The sequence below is a fragment of the Lissotriton vulgaris genome, chromosome 6, assembly GCF_964263255.1.
Source record: "Lissotriton vulgaris chromosome 6, aLisVul1.2, whole genome shotgun sequence".
In the NCBI taxonomy this organism is placed as follows: domain Eukaryota; kingdom Metazoa; phylum Chordata; class Amphibia; order Caudata; family Salamandridae; genus Lissotriton; species Lissotriton vulgaris.
Window position 1 is genome coordinate 1798208329 of NC_141694.1, and position 17903 is coordinate 1798226231.

Below are 17903 nucleotides of genomic sequence, written 5' to 3' on the forward strand. Positions count from 1 at the left end.
GCATTGATCCTTCTTCCTTGTCCTACCTTCTTGGGTGTGAAGTCTATGATTGAACCGGTGTGTTAGTCTTGATTGTGTGTTGAAACACCTTGTGTATAATGTTACACAATGACGTTGTGACTCTTCAGCACGTCTCTTCACTCATGGTACCTGGTGTGAGGCCATGCTATGATGATCAGCCACTCAAAGTAAGCTAATCATTAATCAATCAGGATTTTTAAAGTGCAGCAAATCACCCATGAGGGTCTCAAGGGGCTTGGGTTGCTTGCTGCCTGGTGGTGGTCTGTTCATTCAAACAGCCAGGTCTCGAGTCCTTTCCTGAACTCCGGCTAATCATTTTTTCTTATTGTCTTGCCATTATTGTCACTCTTTCTTTCACTCTCACTCATACTCTTTTATTTTTCTGCCTCTCTAATCGCTTCCTATCTCTCTCTCCCCTCTCTCATTCGCTTTCTCTTGCACTCTCTGCTGTCCGCCTCTCGTGCTTTCTCGCCTTTTTTTCTCTTCAATCTTTGGCTCTACCATCTTTCTTCTTTCCTTCTCTCTCTCTTTGCCTATCTTTTTCCATCTCTCTCTCTTGCTTTCGTTACTTGCTCTCTCTCTTTCACTCTCATTTCCCATTCTCCCATTCTCCCTCCTCCTTTCTCTTGCTTGCTACCTCAGAGTGAAGAAGATAAGGAGAAAAAGAAGAAGAAGAAGAAAGGCGAGGAGATAGAAGAAGAGGAGCCGGATGAAAGTATGCTGGACTGGTGGTCTAAATATTTTGCTTCCATTGAGACCCTGAAAGAGGTGAGAAACCAGCCGCATCCACCAAGTAGGCATTCCCAGGGCTCTGATTAACAAAGTGAAGAAGAATTCCAACTCAGGGGCATATGCTCAAGGAAGTGGCGGAGTGAAGCGTTAGCAGTCATGGCTTAACACCTTACTCCGCCACTTCCGAAACTCAAGGCTGCACCATATTTACAAGGATATAGTCCAGCCTTGCGTTTCCCCCTGTGCTGGCCCTATACTTAGCAGTTTTAGCGCCAAAGCAGGCACCCTTGCATCATAGTGCAAGGGTGTCTGCGGAAAGGGGAAAGATTGTTTATCTACAGGAAGGTCCTCCTTCCTGTACATAATCTTTAAATGCTATTTTGTCATTTCTATGTGAGCTGCTTCATGCAGGACACATGGAAGTCACAAAATGGCATTTTTTTAAAGATTGTTTTTGTACAGGAAGGGGGACCTTCCTGTATATAAACAATTCAAGGCATTTTGCTTTTTCCATCTGTGCATCACAAGGCAGCACACATAGAAAATAAAAAATGAGGAGAAATAAAGCAATTCTACTCGTTTCACCAACTTAAGACCAGGTTTTTCCTGGTCTTAATTTTGGCGCTACGTCCTATTTAGGCTGCCCTTGTAAATACGGGGCATCGTCAAAATAAATGGGTGTTGCTGTGGAACGCCCACCGCAACACCCACTTCCCACCCCTTTCTCGCTAAGCATAGCGTGAAAGGGGCCCTTATTTACAAGGCAGCTTTAAACCACGTTAAGTTAAGCCACGTTAAGTGGCTACCGCTGCCTTGTAAATAAGACAATGCCCCTATCGCCACCACAAAGTTGTAAAAAGTGACGTTGCGGTGGTGATAGGAGCTTGTACATATGCCCTCAGTTCTGTATGATTTGCAAGTTTTTCTCTCATTGGCAACAGTGATCCTGCTAAGTGCAAAAGCTTCAAATGTTGTTGATCTGTAGAGACTGTATCATCTCTGAACATGGGCAAAAGTAATGTACAATCTAACAGGGGGCAGAATAACCTTTCGGTGTTCTTTGGCAGAGGGGCCATGGTATGGGAAGTTGAACAGGAGAAAGGAGCTTTTTCAGTTCCTTTTTGAAAGTGTGATGGCTTTATCTGGTGAAGATGCTGCAGGTAACATGTTCCAAAGATTGAGTGCCTACATTGTAAAGTGCCTTCCATATTAGGAACTCAACTCTGTTTTCAGGAGGTATGGTAGGTTCTTGTTTAAGTAATGAGAAGATTGTCATGCCTTACTACAATTTTTGACAGTATTTATGATTAAGGCAGAAGGTATTGAAGGTCACTTGTTAAACAGAGGCTTGTCCATTTAGAAGGGAGGAGGTACCAGGATTTATTTCCAGCTTGTAGTCTAGCTTTTCTGGATGACTTGAAATCTGGATATTTGGTACTTCCATAAGAGGTACAGAGAATTTAAGTAGTCTGGCCTGAATAAGTTCATAGTAGATCAGATTCTTTCTGAACATATCAGGCACTTGAAATGGCAGATGATAGATGTTAGGTGCAGCTCACTGGTAGGATTTAGAGATTGAACATCATGGCTAAGTCGATAGTGCCTATAAGCTCTGGCGCAGGGAACGTGGCTTTGGAGGTGGTGTGGTTGCTGCTATTACATTTGAAGTTGTGAACCATCGATTGCGCTCGTGTTCATTAGGTCTGAGGCTGTGTCTGGCTATCCATGGATTGACACTGGACAGGCAGTTTTCCAAGACTTAGTTTAGGGTGCACTAGTTGATGCATCAGGAGATTTGTATGCCATGATCAAAGGAGTGGTAGAAGTAGTAAAGGTCAAAGATCTTTAGGAGTTGGGGGTAATATTATCAGATTAGATGACAAAAGCAATCCTTGAGAAACTCTACATGACCCAGTAGATGTCAAAGGGAAAGCATGATGGAAAGAGGGGCTGTAAGAAGGAGGCAGGCTGGGGGAGAGATGACAGGACATGGTTTTGTGATGTACCCTGCACTGTCCTCAAGTAGTTTCATGTATTCATACATTTGAGTACTTTAGCACTAATATTGAGGAGGAAAGTGTTTCTTCAAGGGCCAAGGAAAAAGTTGTACTACGGTTGGTCAGCGGTTTATGGAATTTAAGCTAACTAAGTAGTTACTCACTGGTTTTCATTAAGGTGGGAAGATTGTGGTGCGACTTATTTAATCATGATTTTAGGTTTAATGCCTTTTCTCTTTATTTGAAGAACTAGTTTAGGAGATGACACAGGAACATTGGAGTGAAGGTTGTGTGTTGGTGATAGGTGTGGACATTTTGGAACAATTGGTTAGTTAGGGCTGGGTCTCCTTAGCATTGCCTTATGGTGGTGGCTTTGAGGTCGATTGAATAATGTGAACATATTTTTTGATATTGTTTAAAAAATATGTCGCATTACGGTTGGGCTTTAATGGAAGGTCACAGAAGATGAGATTCATATATTTTGAGAGAGGATGTTGTGCTGTTCCCATGGGTCATTTTTAGGGTTGGTGATCTTTAATTGAGATGTTTTTCCTGATACTTTTATGATCTTATGTCTAAGATCGAATAAAGGATTTGATTAATTGATTGAGATGTTCTTTCTTTTCTGTATAGAATATGCTGTGGTTTCCTGTAAGGATTGTTTTTCATTGTTTGAGGTGGTTGAGGGATTTACTCAAAGTTGACTCAGCTCTGTGTCATTTTTGTTTTAAAGTAATTATGTGGTCAATGGTGTAGCCCAATGCCTTTATTGGCTCTTGTTGCTTTGCCATGGGGTTAGCAATACATGGGTTTTCCGAGGTCCTGGAGTTTAATGGATGAAGCACAGCATATAGCACATTGATTATATGAATCTGTTTAAATCTAGTAATGCATGTAGGTGGCATTATACACTATCTATAGATGTTTGTCAATGCCACCATACTGGAGAAGTAGGTGGCAGAAAGAACTGGCTGAATGATTTCTAAGGTTCCAGAACGATTAACCAACTGTGTTTTTTTGGCACTATATAGCAACTTCGGCAACAGGAAGTTGCGGCGGCAGAGGCAGAGGAGAAGGAAGACATGGAGATCGCAGAGGGTAATTTGCAAAAGTCAGACCACGGTATCATGTGAACCAATCACCCCTCCTGATTCAAATGTCCCATGATGCGCTGCTGAAAATGTGCAGCGCAACTCTCAAGCGCAGACCTAATATAATGGCTTACTTGGTCTGGCATGCATCCTCACTGGGGCTTCTGCTAGACCGCTCAAAATACAGTGCACTGACACCAAGCACCACAATCCACATTACGCCCGAAATGACAGGGCAGCACTTGTAATAGATGCTAATCAGCACCCTGTTAAAATCTGAACCCAGAGAATTGGTTTTCAGCTGGTGCGATAAATAATACACCCTGCTCGACACTTATAATCAAGGCCTACGTCACTATTTAATTCCAGGGAACCTCCTCACCCACCAAAATAGTACTCTTCTAAGGGTTTAAAGCTTAGATTCCTTCCTCACAGGTACCAAATGATCACTTCATTAGTCCTGATCCTCGACTCTAGAAGAAGGTAATGCCTCATTCTAGACAGATCTCCACTGTGTGACCATGAGATTGTTACTGGAAAGGCTCCACGGTCCTGTTCCAGGCCTGGTGGTCATTGTGGTAGGAGCTAGCCTTTCCTTTACTTTTCAGCCGGCTTAGAGTCCAGAATTTCTGCTTCTAAGTCCTGGTTTTAGTCTTTGCTCTGTGACTGATATTAAATGGTGCAGTCCATTCTATATTTATTTTCTATCTCCAGCTTTTTTCCACAGAAAGCTATGGTACCCTTCTTCCAATGTGGTCATTAAGAGCATTATTTACGCATTTCACCATTTTGCACTCAAATCTAAGTGCAAGCGCAAAGCCCAAATGCCCAATGAGCATCATGTGAACCATAAAACGATGGGTAGCGCTCAAGTATCCATTTTGCGCTACCATCTGGATCTAAATGAGATCCTAAGGCATTACACAAGTGCAAATATGTCAAATAAAGCAAACTCTGCAACATGCAGCATCTGCATCATATACCTTCAAAATATGTCACCACGATTCAAAATAAATGTAGCTATCTAATATAAAAATATAATATCACAGACAGTTTTAGTCTTAATTCCTTCACACATTTTCGAAAAATGGACTGCAACTGAATTCCAACAAAGGAATTTGTGTGCAAGACAGACATTTTAACAGTATTTAATGGTAATAATGAGAGGAGTCTTTAGAGTTATCTCCCCAAATTGGATAAAATAATTATCTCAACTTTTCAGGAGTTGAATGTTTTGTAAACACCAAGTGTTTTTTTACTGTCCCCTACGATGGCCCGTATGCTATCCCACAGGACCACCATATAGAATTATGGCAATGTAGGTAGGATAGATCTGTGCCCATCAGGCATTAAGAACCGACCTTCTTTCAGAGAAATCCAGACCAGCCAATGCCAGCCCTCAGGGCTTCATCGCTTGCTCGCTCTGGGTTATCCTTTGCATGCCGCACTCCCACAATGAGACCCAGGATGCTAGTAACGTGTATTGCTTTTGACAAGACGGTTAATAAGGCAGCACCCTCACCAGACACTTGTCACTCCACCTCACCCAAGGCCAGATTGCAATTTGGCTGTAACCTTTGCAGATTACACAGATTACACTGGTGCCAGTGCAACATGTCTCCCTCTAGCAAGTTAAAAATAAAACTAGCACCGTTCGACCAATCATAAAAGAAAATATTTCTCTAGAGAGTAAGTTCAAATGGTAGTCAAAAATTGCACTAGTCCGATCTATGAAATCTGCCCTTGCGGCTTTATGCCAATGTCGCCCTTGCTGAGATGCTTGGCACAGCCAATCAGCATGTGGAAGATCTTACTTAGAACTTACTTACCACTAGGACACGATTAGCTGCATTAGTACAGATGACATCTTTTCGGTCCAAGCATAAACTAATCTCCTAGGTAGGGGTAATCAAAAGAATGAAGAGTCAAAGGAAAAATGACTTTGGAGGTCTAATTAACAAATAAGAAAATTGCTGATAAAATAAACTTAAAAAACTGGAGCAACAAGTCCTTTCTGGTACTCTGGTGTGCATTGCCTTGTATCTAGAAGGAAACTGAATATGCCCCCAGTGCACCCCTCTTGCAATGATTTGTGGTGGTGTGCTTGCATGTGTGTTGGTGTCTCATCTCTCTCTTTGCCAGCATGCCTGTGTTTTCCACTGCGCACTGTGTGATCACATTTTTCAGTCCACCACATTCTCATCCATGTGGCAAAGAGGCCATGAAAGTTGGCATGCAAACGTACAGTACTAGTATCAAGGATAGGGTGCTATGACCCTTCTAGATGTTAACCGCAAACTCTGAAAACCTCTGCTTTACTTCTGTTACGGTCGCTGATGGATTACATGGGTAGATATCATGGATCAAACCCAGTCTCTCAGATCTCCAACACTGTGCATCATAAATACAGACATTCACACTTAGAGCTCTGTGGTAATGGCAGAAATATGTAGATCTGCTTTAAAGCACATATCTACCATTACTGTGGACCTACAGCAATACAGGAATACCACATTTTATCACGGAAACACTGTGTTTACTTCCTATCAACACAAAACATATGGAAACCAGAGTCAAATAAATGTGGCAGAAACTTCATTAGCACATTATTCCCCATTTATGTCCCTCATACCTACCACAAAATATATATTGGAAATGCAGGTCTGGTGTTACCATTACCGGCAGGCATTTCAGATACGTGTTAAACATGTCCAGCAAGTCATATAACAACCAGTTAAAACATTGTTTCTGTTGGTCATTACCACTTATGTTCAGCACCAAAAATGTATGGTAAAGACCGAGGCATTTCCAGAAATCAGCAGAAGGTGGACAGTATTACATAACACTTGCCAGTAATTTCCAGAAATGTTTGTATACTCCAGAGAGTCTGGAAACCTAAATATTAGACATTTTGCCCTTAACTGAAGATTACCAGTAAATTTGATGTGGCTGTCTTAATCTGGCGGTAATAAAGAGCCTCCAGATTTTGCACAAAACCCTAAATAAGCAAGTCTGTCTACTAATTGTCACTTGTGCTACAGATTAACATTATACTAACCCCCCATAAAAACGAATAACATACATATACCCCACACATCCTGAAACATCCATACACCAGCAATAAGCATTCTTTTGTTGTACTGCCACAGTTTTCCAGGGGGTGTAGCCTCCATACCATAGGCTAAGCCCTAGAATGCTGTTACAGATTAGCACCAACATTCATAAAAAGGATACCTGGATTTTTGAGGGAAGGAATGAATAACAATGCTCTGGCAGTCTTTGAACATGTACTGTCCGATGCCAATGCAAGATCCTCACAAACGCCTACAAAGCCCTTCACCACCTAGGTTCTGCCAACCTCAACCATCGACTAAACTTCCACCAACCTGCTAGACACCTTTTCTCCTCTTCCCTCACTCTCGTACACACCCCCACCATCCATCGCAGCCACAGCAGTTGCTGCTCCTTCTCCTACATCGCTGCCAAGACCTGGAAGGACCTCCCTCCGGCCCACAGCTCCTGACAGCCCTCTGTCTGGCAGACTTCAGAAAGAAACCCAAGACCTGCCTTTTCGACTGAGACATTGTACATCGATTGAACAGGTTTATTTTCAAGGATAGCGTACCATATACTTGTGTAAAAAGTTATTGGAATCAGCCCTGAACTGAATGCTTCAAGTATATGTAATTATACATAAAGTCTATGACTAGGATGTATAGTAAAATGTGGCACACAGCTAGGTAAGTGTTCTCTTTATTGCTGCAGGGTGACTTAATAGTTAACACTGCAGCAAGGAAATGCTGCAATAATATGCCTTTTAGAAGATAAAGCAGCTGTAACATGCTGTAGTTGTTCCAGAGCCACTCAGCATGTTCTCTACACTAACGAATGTGCTGATTAGGATAGAACAGACAGCAAACAAAGGTCCTGTCCGTAAGAGAGAGTTTTTTAATGCTTAATTACATTTTTAATGGCACTTTTGCTGCTGCAGTGTGCATTAGTGGTTCAGCAAGCATAACATGACGCTGCAGTTCTGGGACATTTAGAAGAAAATGCCCTCCACAGGGTGCAAAGCGATACCAAAGGGGGCGATGGACGGAGCGTTTGAGCAAATCAAACACACACCCCCAGTCAACTGATCTGGATTTAATCCATCATCATTCTTTAGCTCACTCCACCACCCCAGTTCAGACAAGGCCATATGCAAATCAGTCTGACCCTGTGCCTCATGGGAACAGTCCAGCCCGAACTGACAAGCCATGTCTTCCATGGACCGGAAACAAGCATCCTGGGACCGGTTTCTGGCTAATCAGCCGTCATCAGCCAGGCTAGCTTGAATCCAGTGGCAAAGTGAGCAAGGGACCCACGTCTGGGCATACCCTGCCAACTTAGGGCGAACAAAGCAGTACCAAAGGGGATGATGGACAGAGCGTTTGAGCAAATCAAACACTCCACCACCCCAGTTCAGACATGGCTATATGCAAATCAGTCTGACCCTGTGCCTCATGGGAACAGTCCAGCCCAAACTGCCAAGCTATGTCTTCCCTGGACCGGAAACAAGCATCCTGGGATTGATGCCTCCACAGGGTGCAGGCATCAATCAAATGAACCGGATTTCTGACTCACAGCTCATCACTCACGAGGGTATTCAGGCACTAAGATACACACTGATGGATAGCATCAGTTAAATATAGAGGTCTTGAGTCCCCTTCTGAATTCGGTTCTGAATTTGGCATAGATGGACAAACCTTTCAGAACTTGTATGTGAGGTCTTCACCACAGTAACCTGTGCATTGCATAGGACAGTATATGCTGTATAGCTAAGTTCCACCTTGAAACAGCTTTGGGAGAGTGGACAGAACACACTCACTTCTAGATGGGTAAAAAACAAGTTTTCATCCTGAAGCAGGACAGGCTCACACCAAAATCATTCTCATCCGAAACGGTACCCACAGAAATGCCCTTCCATTGTATTAACATTAATCAACTCTAAATCTTGCACCCTCGAAAAAATTCACCTCCCATTCTTCTTGCCTCTAAAACACCACTACCATTTCCCCAGCTTCATCTAAATATTCTTTTACCTTTAACTTTTATTGGCCTAGCGGTGCCTGCTGATCCTACCAGCCCTTCCATTTTCTGCCCCGCTCTATGATCCAGTGTTTTGAGCTACAGGTTTCTAAGCCTCCCTGCCCACTTCAGGACCAGGGATGACAAACCACTTGATCCTTTACTGTGGTCTCCCCTTTTACAGCCTTAACAAATCGATGCCATGTCCATTTCACTTCTCCAGAGCCTTTCCTCCACGTACAACGCAATACATTAAACATGGCCGCCCATTTCTGTAACCTGGAATCTCTACTCCAGCAATCCTTTACTACCTGGGAGGGTGGAGGACATCACATTTAACTTTGGCACACCATGTTTCAGGCATTATCTCATGCTTTCATTACTTGGTCATTCTTCTCTCTACTCTCATCCCCAGACCCAAAGACTACCTAATTAAATCGCTTCTCTGTTGCTTCCAACAGAAATATACAAATACTGGGTAGATCCATCTATTACCTGAACTCATTTGCAACAGTTTCACTCCTTACTTTCTCTGCTCCACCTGGCTCCACTTCACCCATCCCTGTCTGACTTACCCCAGATGCAGGCCATGAAATCCTTAGCCCCCCACTACCGATTATACTCTGCATGCCCCAAAAAAACATACTTGCGGAAATAGTCCAAAACTACCAGAACTCTCAGGAGCATTCACATACATATCTTGTCCGTGTAACACCTGGCCCAAAGACGGGGCATGTAATTGCTCTCCTATTATATGTGTTTCAGCCCTTCTCCCTTTCCCATCCTATCAGTATTCTTTTGTTGAACTCCCTCTTGGGTTTGTAGTCCCAAAAATAAAAAAGAGATGGTTATTAGTCTCTACACAGATTAAAAACTAGTCAAATAATTGTGGGAAAATGCCTTCTCGTCTAATGGTACTCCCACCAACAAGGATTCCTTCTGATCCCCTTCTAACATAGTAAACAAATGTACTGGAAACCAATATCAGTCTCAGTGAATTTTATTCACCAGGAGTCAGCAGAATTGGAATTTCACTGGCAGAATTGTGCTGAATTGAAACCTCTGCAGCTCTTGTTTGATGGAAGCGACTTTGGCAAACTTCAGATTTCCATATTTGACCCTAGACTCCACAAGCGTAAGTTGCCTCCGGCAGTCGGTTACATTTGGAGAAGCAAGAATGAATTCAGCATCTACTGAGTGTTTGCCTTACATTGTGGGACACGTTTAACGACGTTAAAGACCCTGGCACTCACATAATAACAGAACACACACCAGGCTCCACAAAGTAATCAGAGCTCAAATGGTTTCTTTCTTTGTAGTTCGTTTGTTTTGCCCAGAGCTGTCACTTAGTCTAGCACTTGCAAGATATGGCACTGAATATAGCATTTACAAAATGTTCAATATTGTCTACTGGCAATCCTATTTTGGGTTTATTTCTGCCACCCTGTGTGGTGATCCTTTGCAGTGTCCCTAACACCAATCAATAAATGATAAATATTTTTGAATCAATTACAATAATTTATTCATTCATGGGTTAGGGTGAATGTGATGAGAAATTCTAACATTTTTGGCAGATGATTCATCACTTGGTGATATAGCAGAACCAACATAGGGTACACCCGGGTTGCAACGACATGCAGGTACATAGTGAAACAAGTGACCTCCGATGTATGGTGGACCAATGTCCTCACAAAATAATCTCAACCCAGTAAGTAAAAAATGGGATCTGCTGGATTACCCTGGAGTGTATGCACGCATTGCTTGTGTTCCAGTTACACAATTGTGTCTGTTTACGCATCCCAAATCAGGAAAAGGTCTATGGTGTTCTGACCGCGAAGCTTGAAAATTGATCTTAGAGAGTTTTAAACAGCAAAAGTCAGGCTTGCTCAATCGGTTATAGGTGTCGGAGACATATTCTACAAGCAACCGGATATACCCTATTGATAGAGGAAGACTGTCAATTTTAGAATATAAGTGGACTCATTCGTTTTGAACAAAATATGTTTTGGGAATGTTCATATTGTAGCATACCACAGTACTATGAGTATGCTTGTGCTATGATATACTCCTTTAGAATCTGGCTTTTCAAGTTTCTGACAAAATCTTTAAAGCCAGGCATTAGAGGGTACTAAGTTTTGTCACTGTGGATAGTCACAGCTAATCCATTATAACCGTGGCCTTGACATTAACGATATAAAGGTATTGTTTCTCCTTAGAACAACCTTCATTCATGTTCATTCATGTTCTGCAGAGTGATTATTTGCCTTTCCCTTCGCTGCGCCAGCCATGAATGTTTTTGTCAACTGGAAGACAACTGATCAAGGGTGCACATTATCTTTACCCACTCAAACCATGAACACAGTGTGGTTGTCACCAGTAAGGATGATTCAATAAGCTGCTTTGAAGAAGAATCTAAAATATGAGGCCCAGTCAATAAAAAGATGTGTTCCTGTGATGGGCTCGGCTCAATTTCCTGCAGTATTGGTTTTCCTTTCTCAAGTCAGAGAAAAAATGGATCTTCTTGAAGCCGCCAGAGCTTCATCGTCTGCGTTGAATGGAATGATTGCACTGCATCTAGGTACAGTGGTTTTAGTTTATGTTATTGTTTCTAGTCAATACTTCAATGTCCACTTTTTACTCTCTTGACAGATCAAATGCTGAAAGAATTGATAAATTGCAATCAGGGAATAATATGTGAGACCCTCATGCATTATCAAAGCATTAGCCTTTTATCTTCCCATCAATGCTGCACATAAAAGGCAGAGAGCACATAAATGAATCATTCTGCCCCAAGCTTTTGTTATGGAGTGACTGAAACTTCAGTTTCTCTTCAAAGTTTACACCATGCTTTAATTTTGTGTTGGCTTCCAAAAATACCTTCCAAAGGAAGTATAGTAAATGAACACATCCAACAGATGGAACAGCGGGTATCAGGTCTCTTGTATCAGAGAAATAACAAGGAAAGGAATAGTTTTGACTCACAATACATTTTGGTACAAAAAGGCCAAACCTTGCACAGAAGCGTTGTACATTTCAGGAACTTGGAACATTGATTAGTAAGGGACAAGTCATCTGTATACATGAATTTCTGCAAAAGCACATTTTTGATCCCCGTATTAACTACAAACAAGTAGAACAATGGAAGAAGAACTTCACTATATGCCTATGAGATTGAGTTTAGAAGGTCATCTCTTTGTCAGTGGGATGCCAGATGCCAATGGCATTCATTTAAAGCATCTACAGAAGACCTGAAATCTTGCTTCTTGAGTTTGGCATTTGAGATCACATAGAAATGCTTACACAACTCTGACTGAATTCGTGTAAAAGGCTAAAGAAACTCTGGACATGACAACAAATATTTTCCTAATACTTCCACTAAGTGTTCCCAAGGAGGAATGTAAGTAACGTTGCTGTGGTGCAGCTAAGGTTGCTGAAGATCACAGCCTTCTGTATACTATTTTTTACCCTTTTTCAGGATGTGGATGACTTACTGATCCTAAAAAAAAGAAGACAATGTATCTGGATAAATATCTCATAAACAATCCTTTGCCTATATTTACATAAGGATGGGCTCAAATGAACTATCGCATTAGCAAAGGAATCATCTACCTCAAGGGAAAAATGCCTAAAACACTTGAGAGTTAAAATCTTCCCACTGGAGAAATCGCTCTGAGTAACCAAGAATTCCCAATCTTTAAATCATAAATTACTCAGCTCTCAGACAGAAGAGTCACAATCAGATAGTAGTAATGCTCCAGGACAACCCACAGGCATAGATTATCCTACAAACAATGCCATGTCAAGTGCTTCAAGTCTGCAAATTGATAGTGGTCAAGAACAAAATCGATTTATGGAGAGCATTTTTGTAGCACGCCTAGCAGAAGATTGCAAATGAAGTATTTCTATTTCAAACCATTTAAGATCTGTGGAGATTTCTCAAGACCTACTTTGTGGATTAGAAATCTCAAATTCTGGACTTATTTTTCAATCTGTGAGAACTAAAATATTCTAGTTGTGAGCCAGTGGAGATAGAAGCTTGGAAAACAGCTCTTCTCGTTGTTCTTAAGGGCTAGTCAGGTGCCCGGACTTCCGTTAAATGCTGCAATGTATTGGGTAAAGGCCCCTACAAATATGAGTCTTCTGTCCATAGGGACAGGTTCTTTAATCACAGTCACTGTCCATATGTGGGTAAAGTAGCCTCTTCAGAATCTGGAACATCAAGGCTAAGTCTTTCTTCAGGGAATAGGGATCATCATGAAGGTTGTAATCCTTCACTTAAAAGGTTTGCCACATGGAAGATGTTTTTGTGGTGTCCGGTCCAGCCTTTGATTCTTTCGATGGCCACGTCAAGCATGTGTTGGATTGTTGATTAAGGCTGGCCAAGCCCACGCATTGAATACTAGCAATGAAATTACATGGTTCTGCTATATTACCTTACCACAAGAAAAACATTGAAACACATTGCCATTTCTGGCAGCTGGCTTAGTCACACCTCTTCCACTATCAACTCTGAACTTGATTTTTATTCATCTTTTAGGTTACCCTTTTGAACACATTGACCATAAACTTGTAGATACAGAAGACTGTAATCTTTCTGGTAAGTACTTTGGCCAGAAGTGCAACAGTCTTGCCTTCTTACTTAGCTGTTCTCGTAGATAGTTCTTTTAGAGTAGACCATAGTAAAAATCCTAACGTCTTACCCAATGTGTTCTCATAGTTTGACCTCAACTAGTCAATAGTTCTTGTATTTTTTTAACTTTCCAGCTCCATCTTTTTAAAGAAAGTGTATTGATGTAGTTACTAGAAATGTATGTAATCCAGAAAATAATTTGACTAAGTATACAAGATCTGTCCTGCCAACACTTGCTTGGCAGACAGTAAACTCCATTGATTTGTATGAAACCAATCCTGCATTGCAGTCTTATATCCATATAGCCATGAACATGAAGGACTATGGGCACCATCTGGGATAACACCTGCAAACATTTACCTGGATATTGACAAATACACCAATTTTCCTAAAATCACATATATAGATTTTTAGAAATAAAAAAATGCTCAGCTTTGGCGAGAAAATAGGAAGTGCACATTGGGGTGGTCAACCGGAATAGCCTCACAAGAAACATTCGAACGCTGCAGAGCTGTCTCAGAGAAAAGATCAGCTATGCTACTGACATAATCTTTACCACAAAAAGTCAGAGCAAAAGGCCAACATTTAGCAATGTGAGCTTATAAGGACATTTCAATGAAACACTGGGGTAAGTAGGACTTCCATAATAAATGTATTTTTCTGTTGGCGTTTAATGAGAATTAATTCATTAGACCAATATCTGTTTAAGCAATTGGTCCAACAGAAAATAAGTAATACATCTATTAGGAGGCTCGTTATCGGGCTGGGGATTTCAGTCCTATAACCTAGCGGGATGTCAACTTTCATGCAAACCATGGTTGAGTGTTCTGTGTTTGCCCTTCCTCCCACCTCCCACTCCTTTGCACCCCCTGCCCTACCCGCACCTTATTTCTTGCGATCAGAGATCAAAATTGATGACTCTTCCATGAAAGGCTCGAAAGCGCAGACGAAGGGCAAGGAGAAAGTCAAGGCACCCAAAGAGGACAAGAAGAAGAAGCAGCAGGCAGAGCAGACTGAGAAAAAGAACAAACAGAAAATTGACGAGTTGAAGGTAAATTTATGTTACATAATGAAGAAATTTCATACAGCATGAGTCACATTTAAATTTATAATTTTCCAAATTGGTGTCAATTGTAGAGGAGTGGAAATGGAAAATGTTCTATTATCTGCCCATAATTCTAAAAAGGGAATAAAGGCTCATCATCCTGACTTTCTTAAGGTATATATTAGATCCATTACATAATGCATAACGTCGAGTTTCCTTAGAAAACATACTCACCATTAGTGTCACATAAACAGATTATTTGGTTTGCTCAGATCACTATTGGTGGATGTTGGTGGCCAATAGAAGCCCTAACCCAGGACAGGAGAGGCGCTCTTTTTTTTATAGTACAACATAGTTGCACAACTTGAAATAGTCTTATTCAGCAAATGTTGATTTCTGACCAGCTATTATTTATCTGTTTTTAGCCATGGCAATAGTTAGCACGATTATTCTGGACTTCAGTTTTTATTTGCATTTAAGAAAGTTGGTTGTTGTTAATACACAAGTATCCAGTCTCAGCATAGAATGCAAACCTCAGAAAAAAACCTAATATGTTTCAATAGATGCTTCACTTTCTTTTCGAATCACATACATGTTAAGAGGTAATGATCAGTGAACATGTGCAAACTGAGCTTTTATCTAAGTGTTCATCTACAATTCCAATCATATTTAACATGTCAAATCTACAAAAAGAGAACACACATAGAGGTCAACATTACAGTTGTTGGTACCTTTACCTTGTTACATAATTTCCAGTTTCAAATACATGTTCTACTGTTTTCTAGATTTTCTTTTACCATCATGGCCAGAGCATTTGCAATTAAAACTTGCAGCAACCCCTGGCAGAAGCCACCGGCCAGTCCAAGCTCAGTGATGTGTTGTTGTTGAGTAGTCTAGTGTCTTACCAGAATAGCAGTACATTTGTATTGGGGCCAGAGTGAATGAAGCACCAATACAAGTGCCAATTTAACATGCTCTTCCTACTCACAGGTATATAACAAGGAGCTGGAATCAGAGTTCGACAACTTCGAGGACTGGCTGCACACCTTCAACCTCTGCCGAGGGAAGATCGGTGATGATGATGAAAATGTGGCGGAGGAAGATCGGATAGTAGGAAGATTTAAAGTGAGTCTGAGGGTGGCAACAAATCAGAAATGGTTTAGTGGCAATTACCACTGGCTCTGATGGAGCTCTTAGCCATTTGCAAACAATATTTCCTATTTGTATATAGGATTTGAGGGAACTCAAATGGAAATGTCCACTCCACAATTCTCCTTCAAAGGCTGTTTCCTTTCCCGCAAAGAGTTAAGATAGCAGCATCAGAATCTTTGTGAGTGGGAAGGGAAGATCTTGTAAACCATCATCAAAAGTTGCTGTACAGTAATGGAAATATTACTGCACCCTGGTTGGATACTTAACTCAAACTCCTCAAAACTCATTAGGAACTTTTTCAGCAATTGTTTTCACCATTTAGGTAAAAAAGTACAACAATGTCGGCATCTTGGTTTGCTGTTAGGAAACATAAGTGCCACTAATAATGCACTGCATTTAATTTCATTTGAAAGATAGATATCATTAACTCTACTGCCATAACTCCTACTACCAATACCTCAACAAGGTCACCTTGTTTTCTTGTCATATATATTTAATATTATTTTACCATTATCTCATTGCCCTGTCCAATTTATTGCCCTTCAGTTTTTTAAATGTAATTAAACAGGAATAAATAAATAAAGAGTGTATTATTATAATAACGATTGTTTTACCCTAACCTATGGGATATATTTAATTTCATATATTTATTTTAATTGAACATAAAACATTATAAATAAAAATAATTTTCCCTAATGATAACACTAGTTCCTATCAATACAAATATGTACCTATGTTTTATTAATTACATTAATTTTAGTGACATTAAATTAGATGAATTAAGAGATTATTGTCCAAATGCTAACTCTAACCAATATTTAATCTGTAATTATTTAAATAAGATTGCATTATGTAACTTCAATGGTATTTTATACTATTTGCTACCTTTGCCCTCACTCAAATGCTATCCCCAACATTAATCCTTGTATCATATTTAACTATGTTACTGAAATAATATTGAATTACTTTAACTTGATATTTAAAAACAAGGAACCTTACACTATAGCTAATACTATCTTTGCCTTTATCTTTATCCTTTAGCCAAAGTATAACTCCATCAATGATACATATTTCCTTTTAGCTTTCATTTATTATAATTAAGTGTGTGCTCCTTAATAAATTCAGAAATATGGTAAACCTGTCCTAACCATAAAGCTAAACCAAATCCAACCAGTGGTAACAATGTTGTTATACTTTTTCACTTTCATTTTGTCAGCTTACTTTTAATTATATTTTATAACAGTAACATTCATTTAATTAACATAAATGATCAGTAATTATTTAATTAGGTTACTCCATTAATTTAAGGAGGTAATGTTGCACAATGAGATGCCAGATGAGGGAATGGGGTAATGGTCAGTCGCCAGAAAGTGGAGAGTTAATTGTATGTCCCTATTTGACGCGCTTCCTGGCTCTTTGTATAATTGTATAATCTTTTACTTTTATACATTCAACATATTCTGCCTAGTGTTTGATTAAGGGATAGAATTATGAGCGTCACCTAGTCTCCCTCTGAGTGACCTCCATGGAGCTGTAGCCACGGATATCTGTAGAACTTTAAAGGTGGACACTGTTAATGAAAGGATGTCACATGATGCCCAAGGAGCTTTCATTATATTGATAACTGAAAAGGCGTTTACAGTCCTATTCTCAATGGTTGTCATATTATCCTGTCATTAGTGGGAATCAGGTTGCTAATTATCAGTCAAAGTTGTATAACAACTATATGTAAGTCTATAAAAATTCGTCTCTTTGCTACAGAGGACTGTTATGGCTAGGTTTTGGCATGAGCACGAGGATATATGATGCCACTTATTGATAAAACTACTGAAAACATGCACAGTCTTCCTTGGGCTGACAGTCAGTCCAAACATCCCTCAACATCTCTGTGTGTCTTCACTCCCTTTTCTTAAAAGTGCTAAAAGTAAGGAAAATAATCACAGATTGCTGAAGCTCAATGGGGATAAAACGGAGGTCATGATTCTGGACAAGCGCTCCTCTCTCTGGTGCCCACATCATTTGCCGGGCTCTCTTGGGGCTCTGCCGACTCCATCTTCAAAGGTCAAAAACCTGGGATTCCTGCTGGATGACACTCTATGAAACCTCAGGTGACCAATGTGACTGCCACTTGCTTAGCTGAGCTTAAGTGGCTAAGAAAGGTCATT

General features: G+C 40.5%; 1 protein-coding gene across 1 annotated transcript in view; it reads left to right on the forward strand.

Moving 5' to 3' along the window:
• Window positions 1–17903, forward strand: part of OTOF (otoferlin) — a 784068-nt gene that overhangs the window by 625516 nt on the left and 140649 nt on the right. The window contains exons 30-34 of the mRNA XM_086928061.1: window positions 664–789; window positions 3782–3848; window positions 13449–13508; window positions 14474–14592; window positions 15577–15711. Coding sequence (XP_086784187.1) covers window positions 664–789; window positions 3782–3848; window positions 13449–13508; window positions 14474–14592; window positions 15577–15711 — 507 coding nt within the window. The remainder of the gene's footprint in view (window positions 1–663; window positions 790–3781; window positions 3849–13448; window positions 13509–14473; window positions 14593–15576; window positions 15712–17903) is intronic.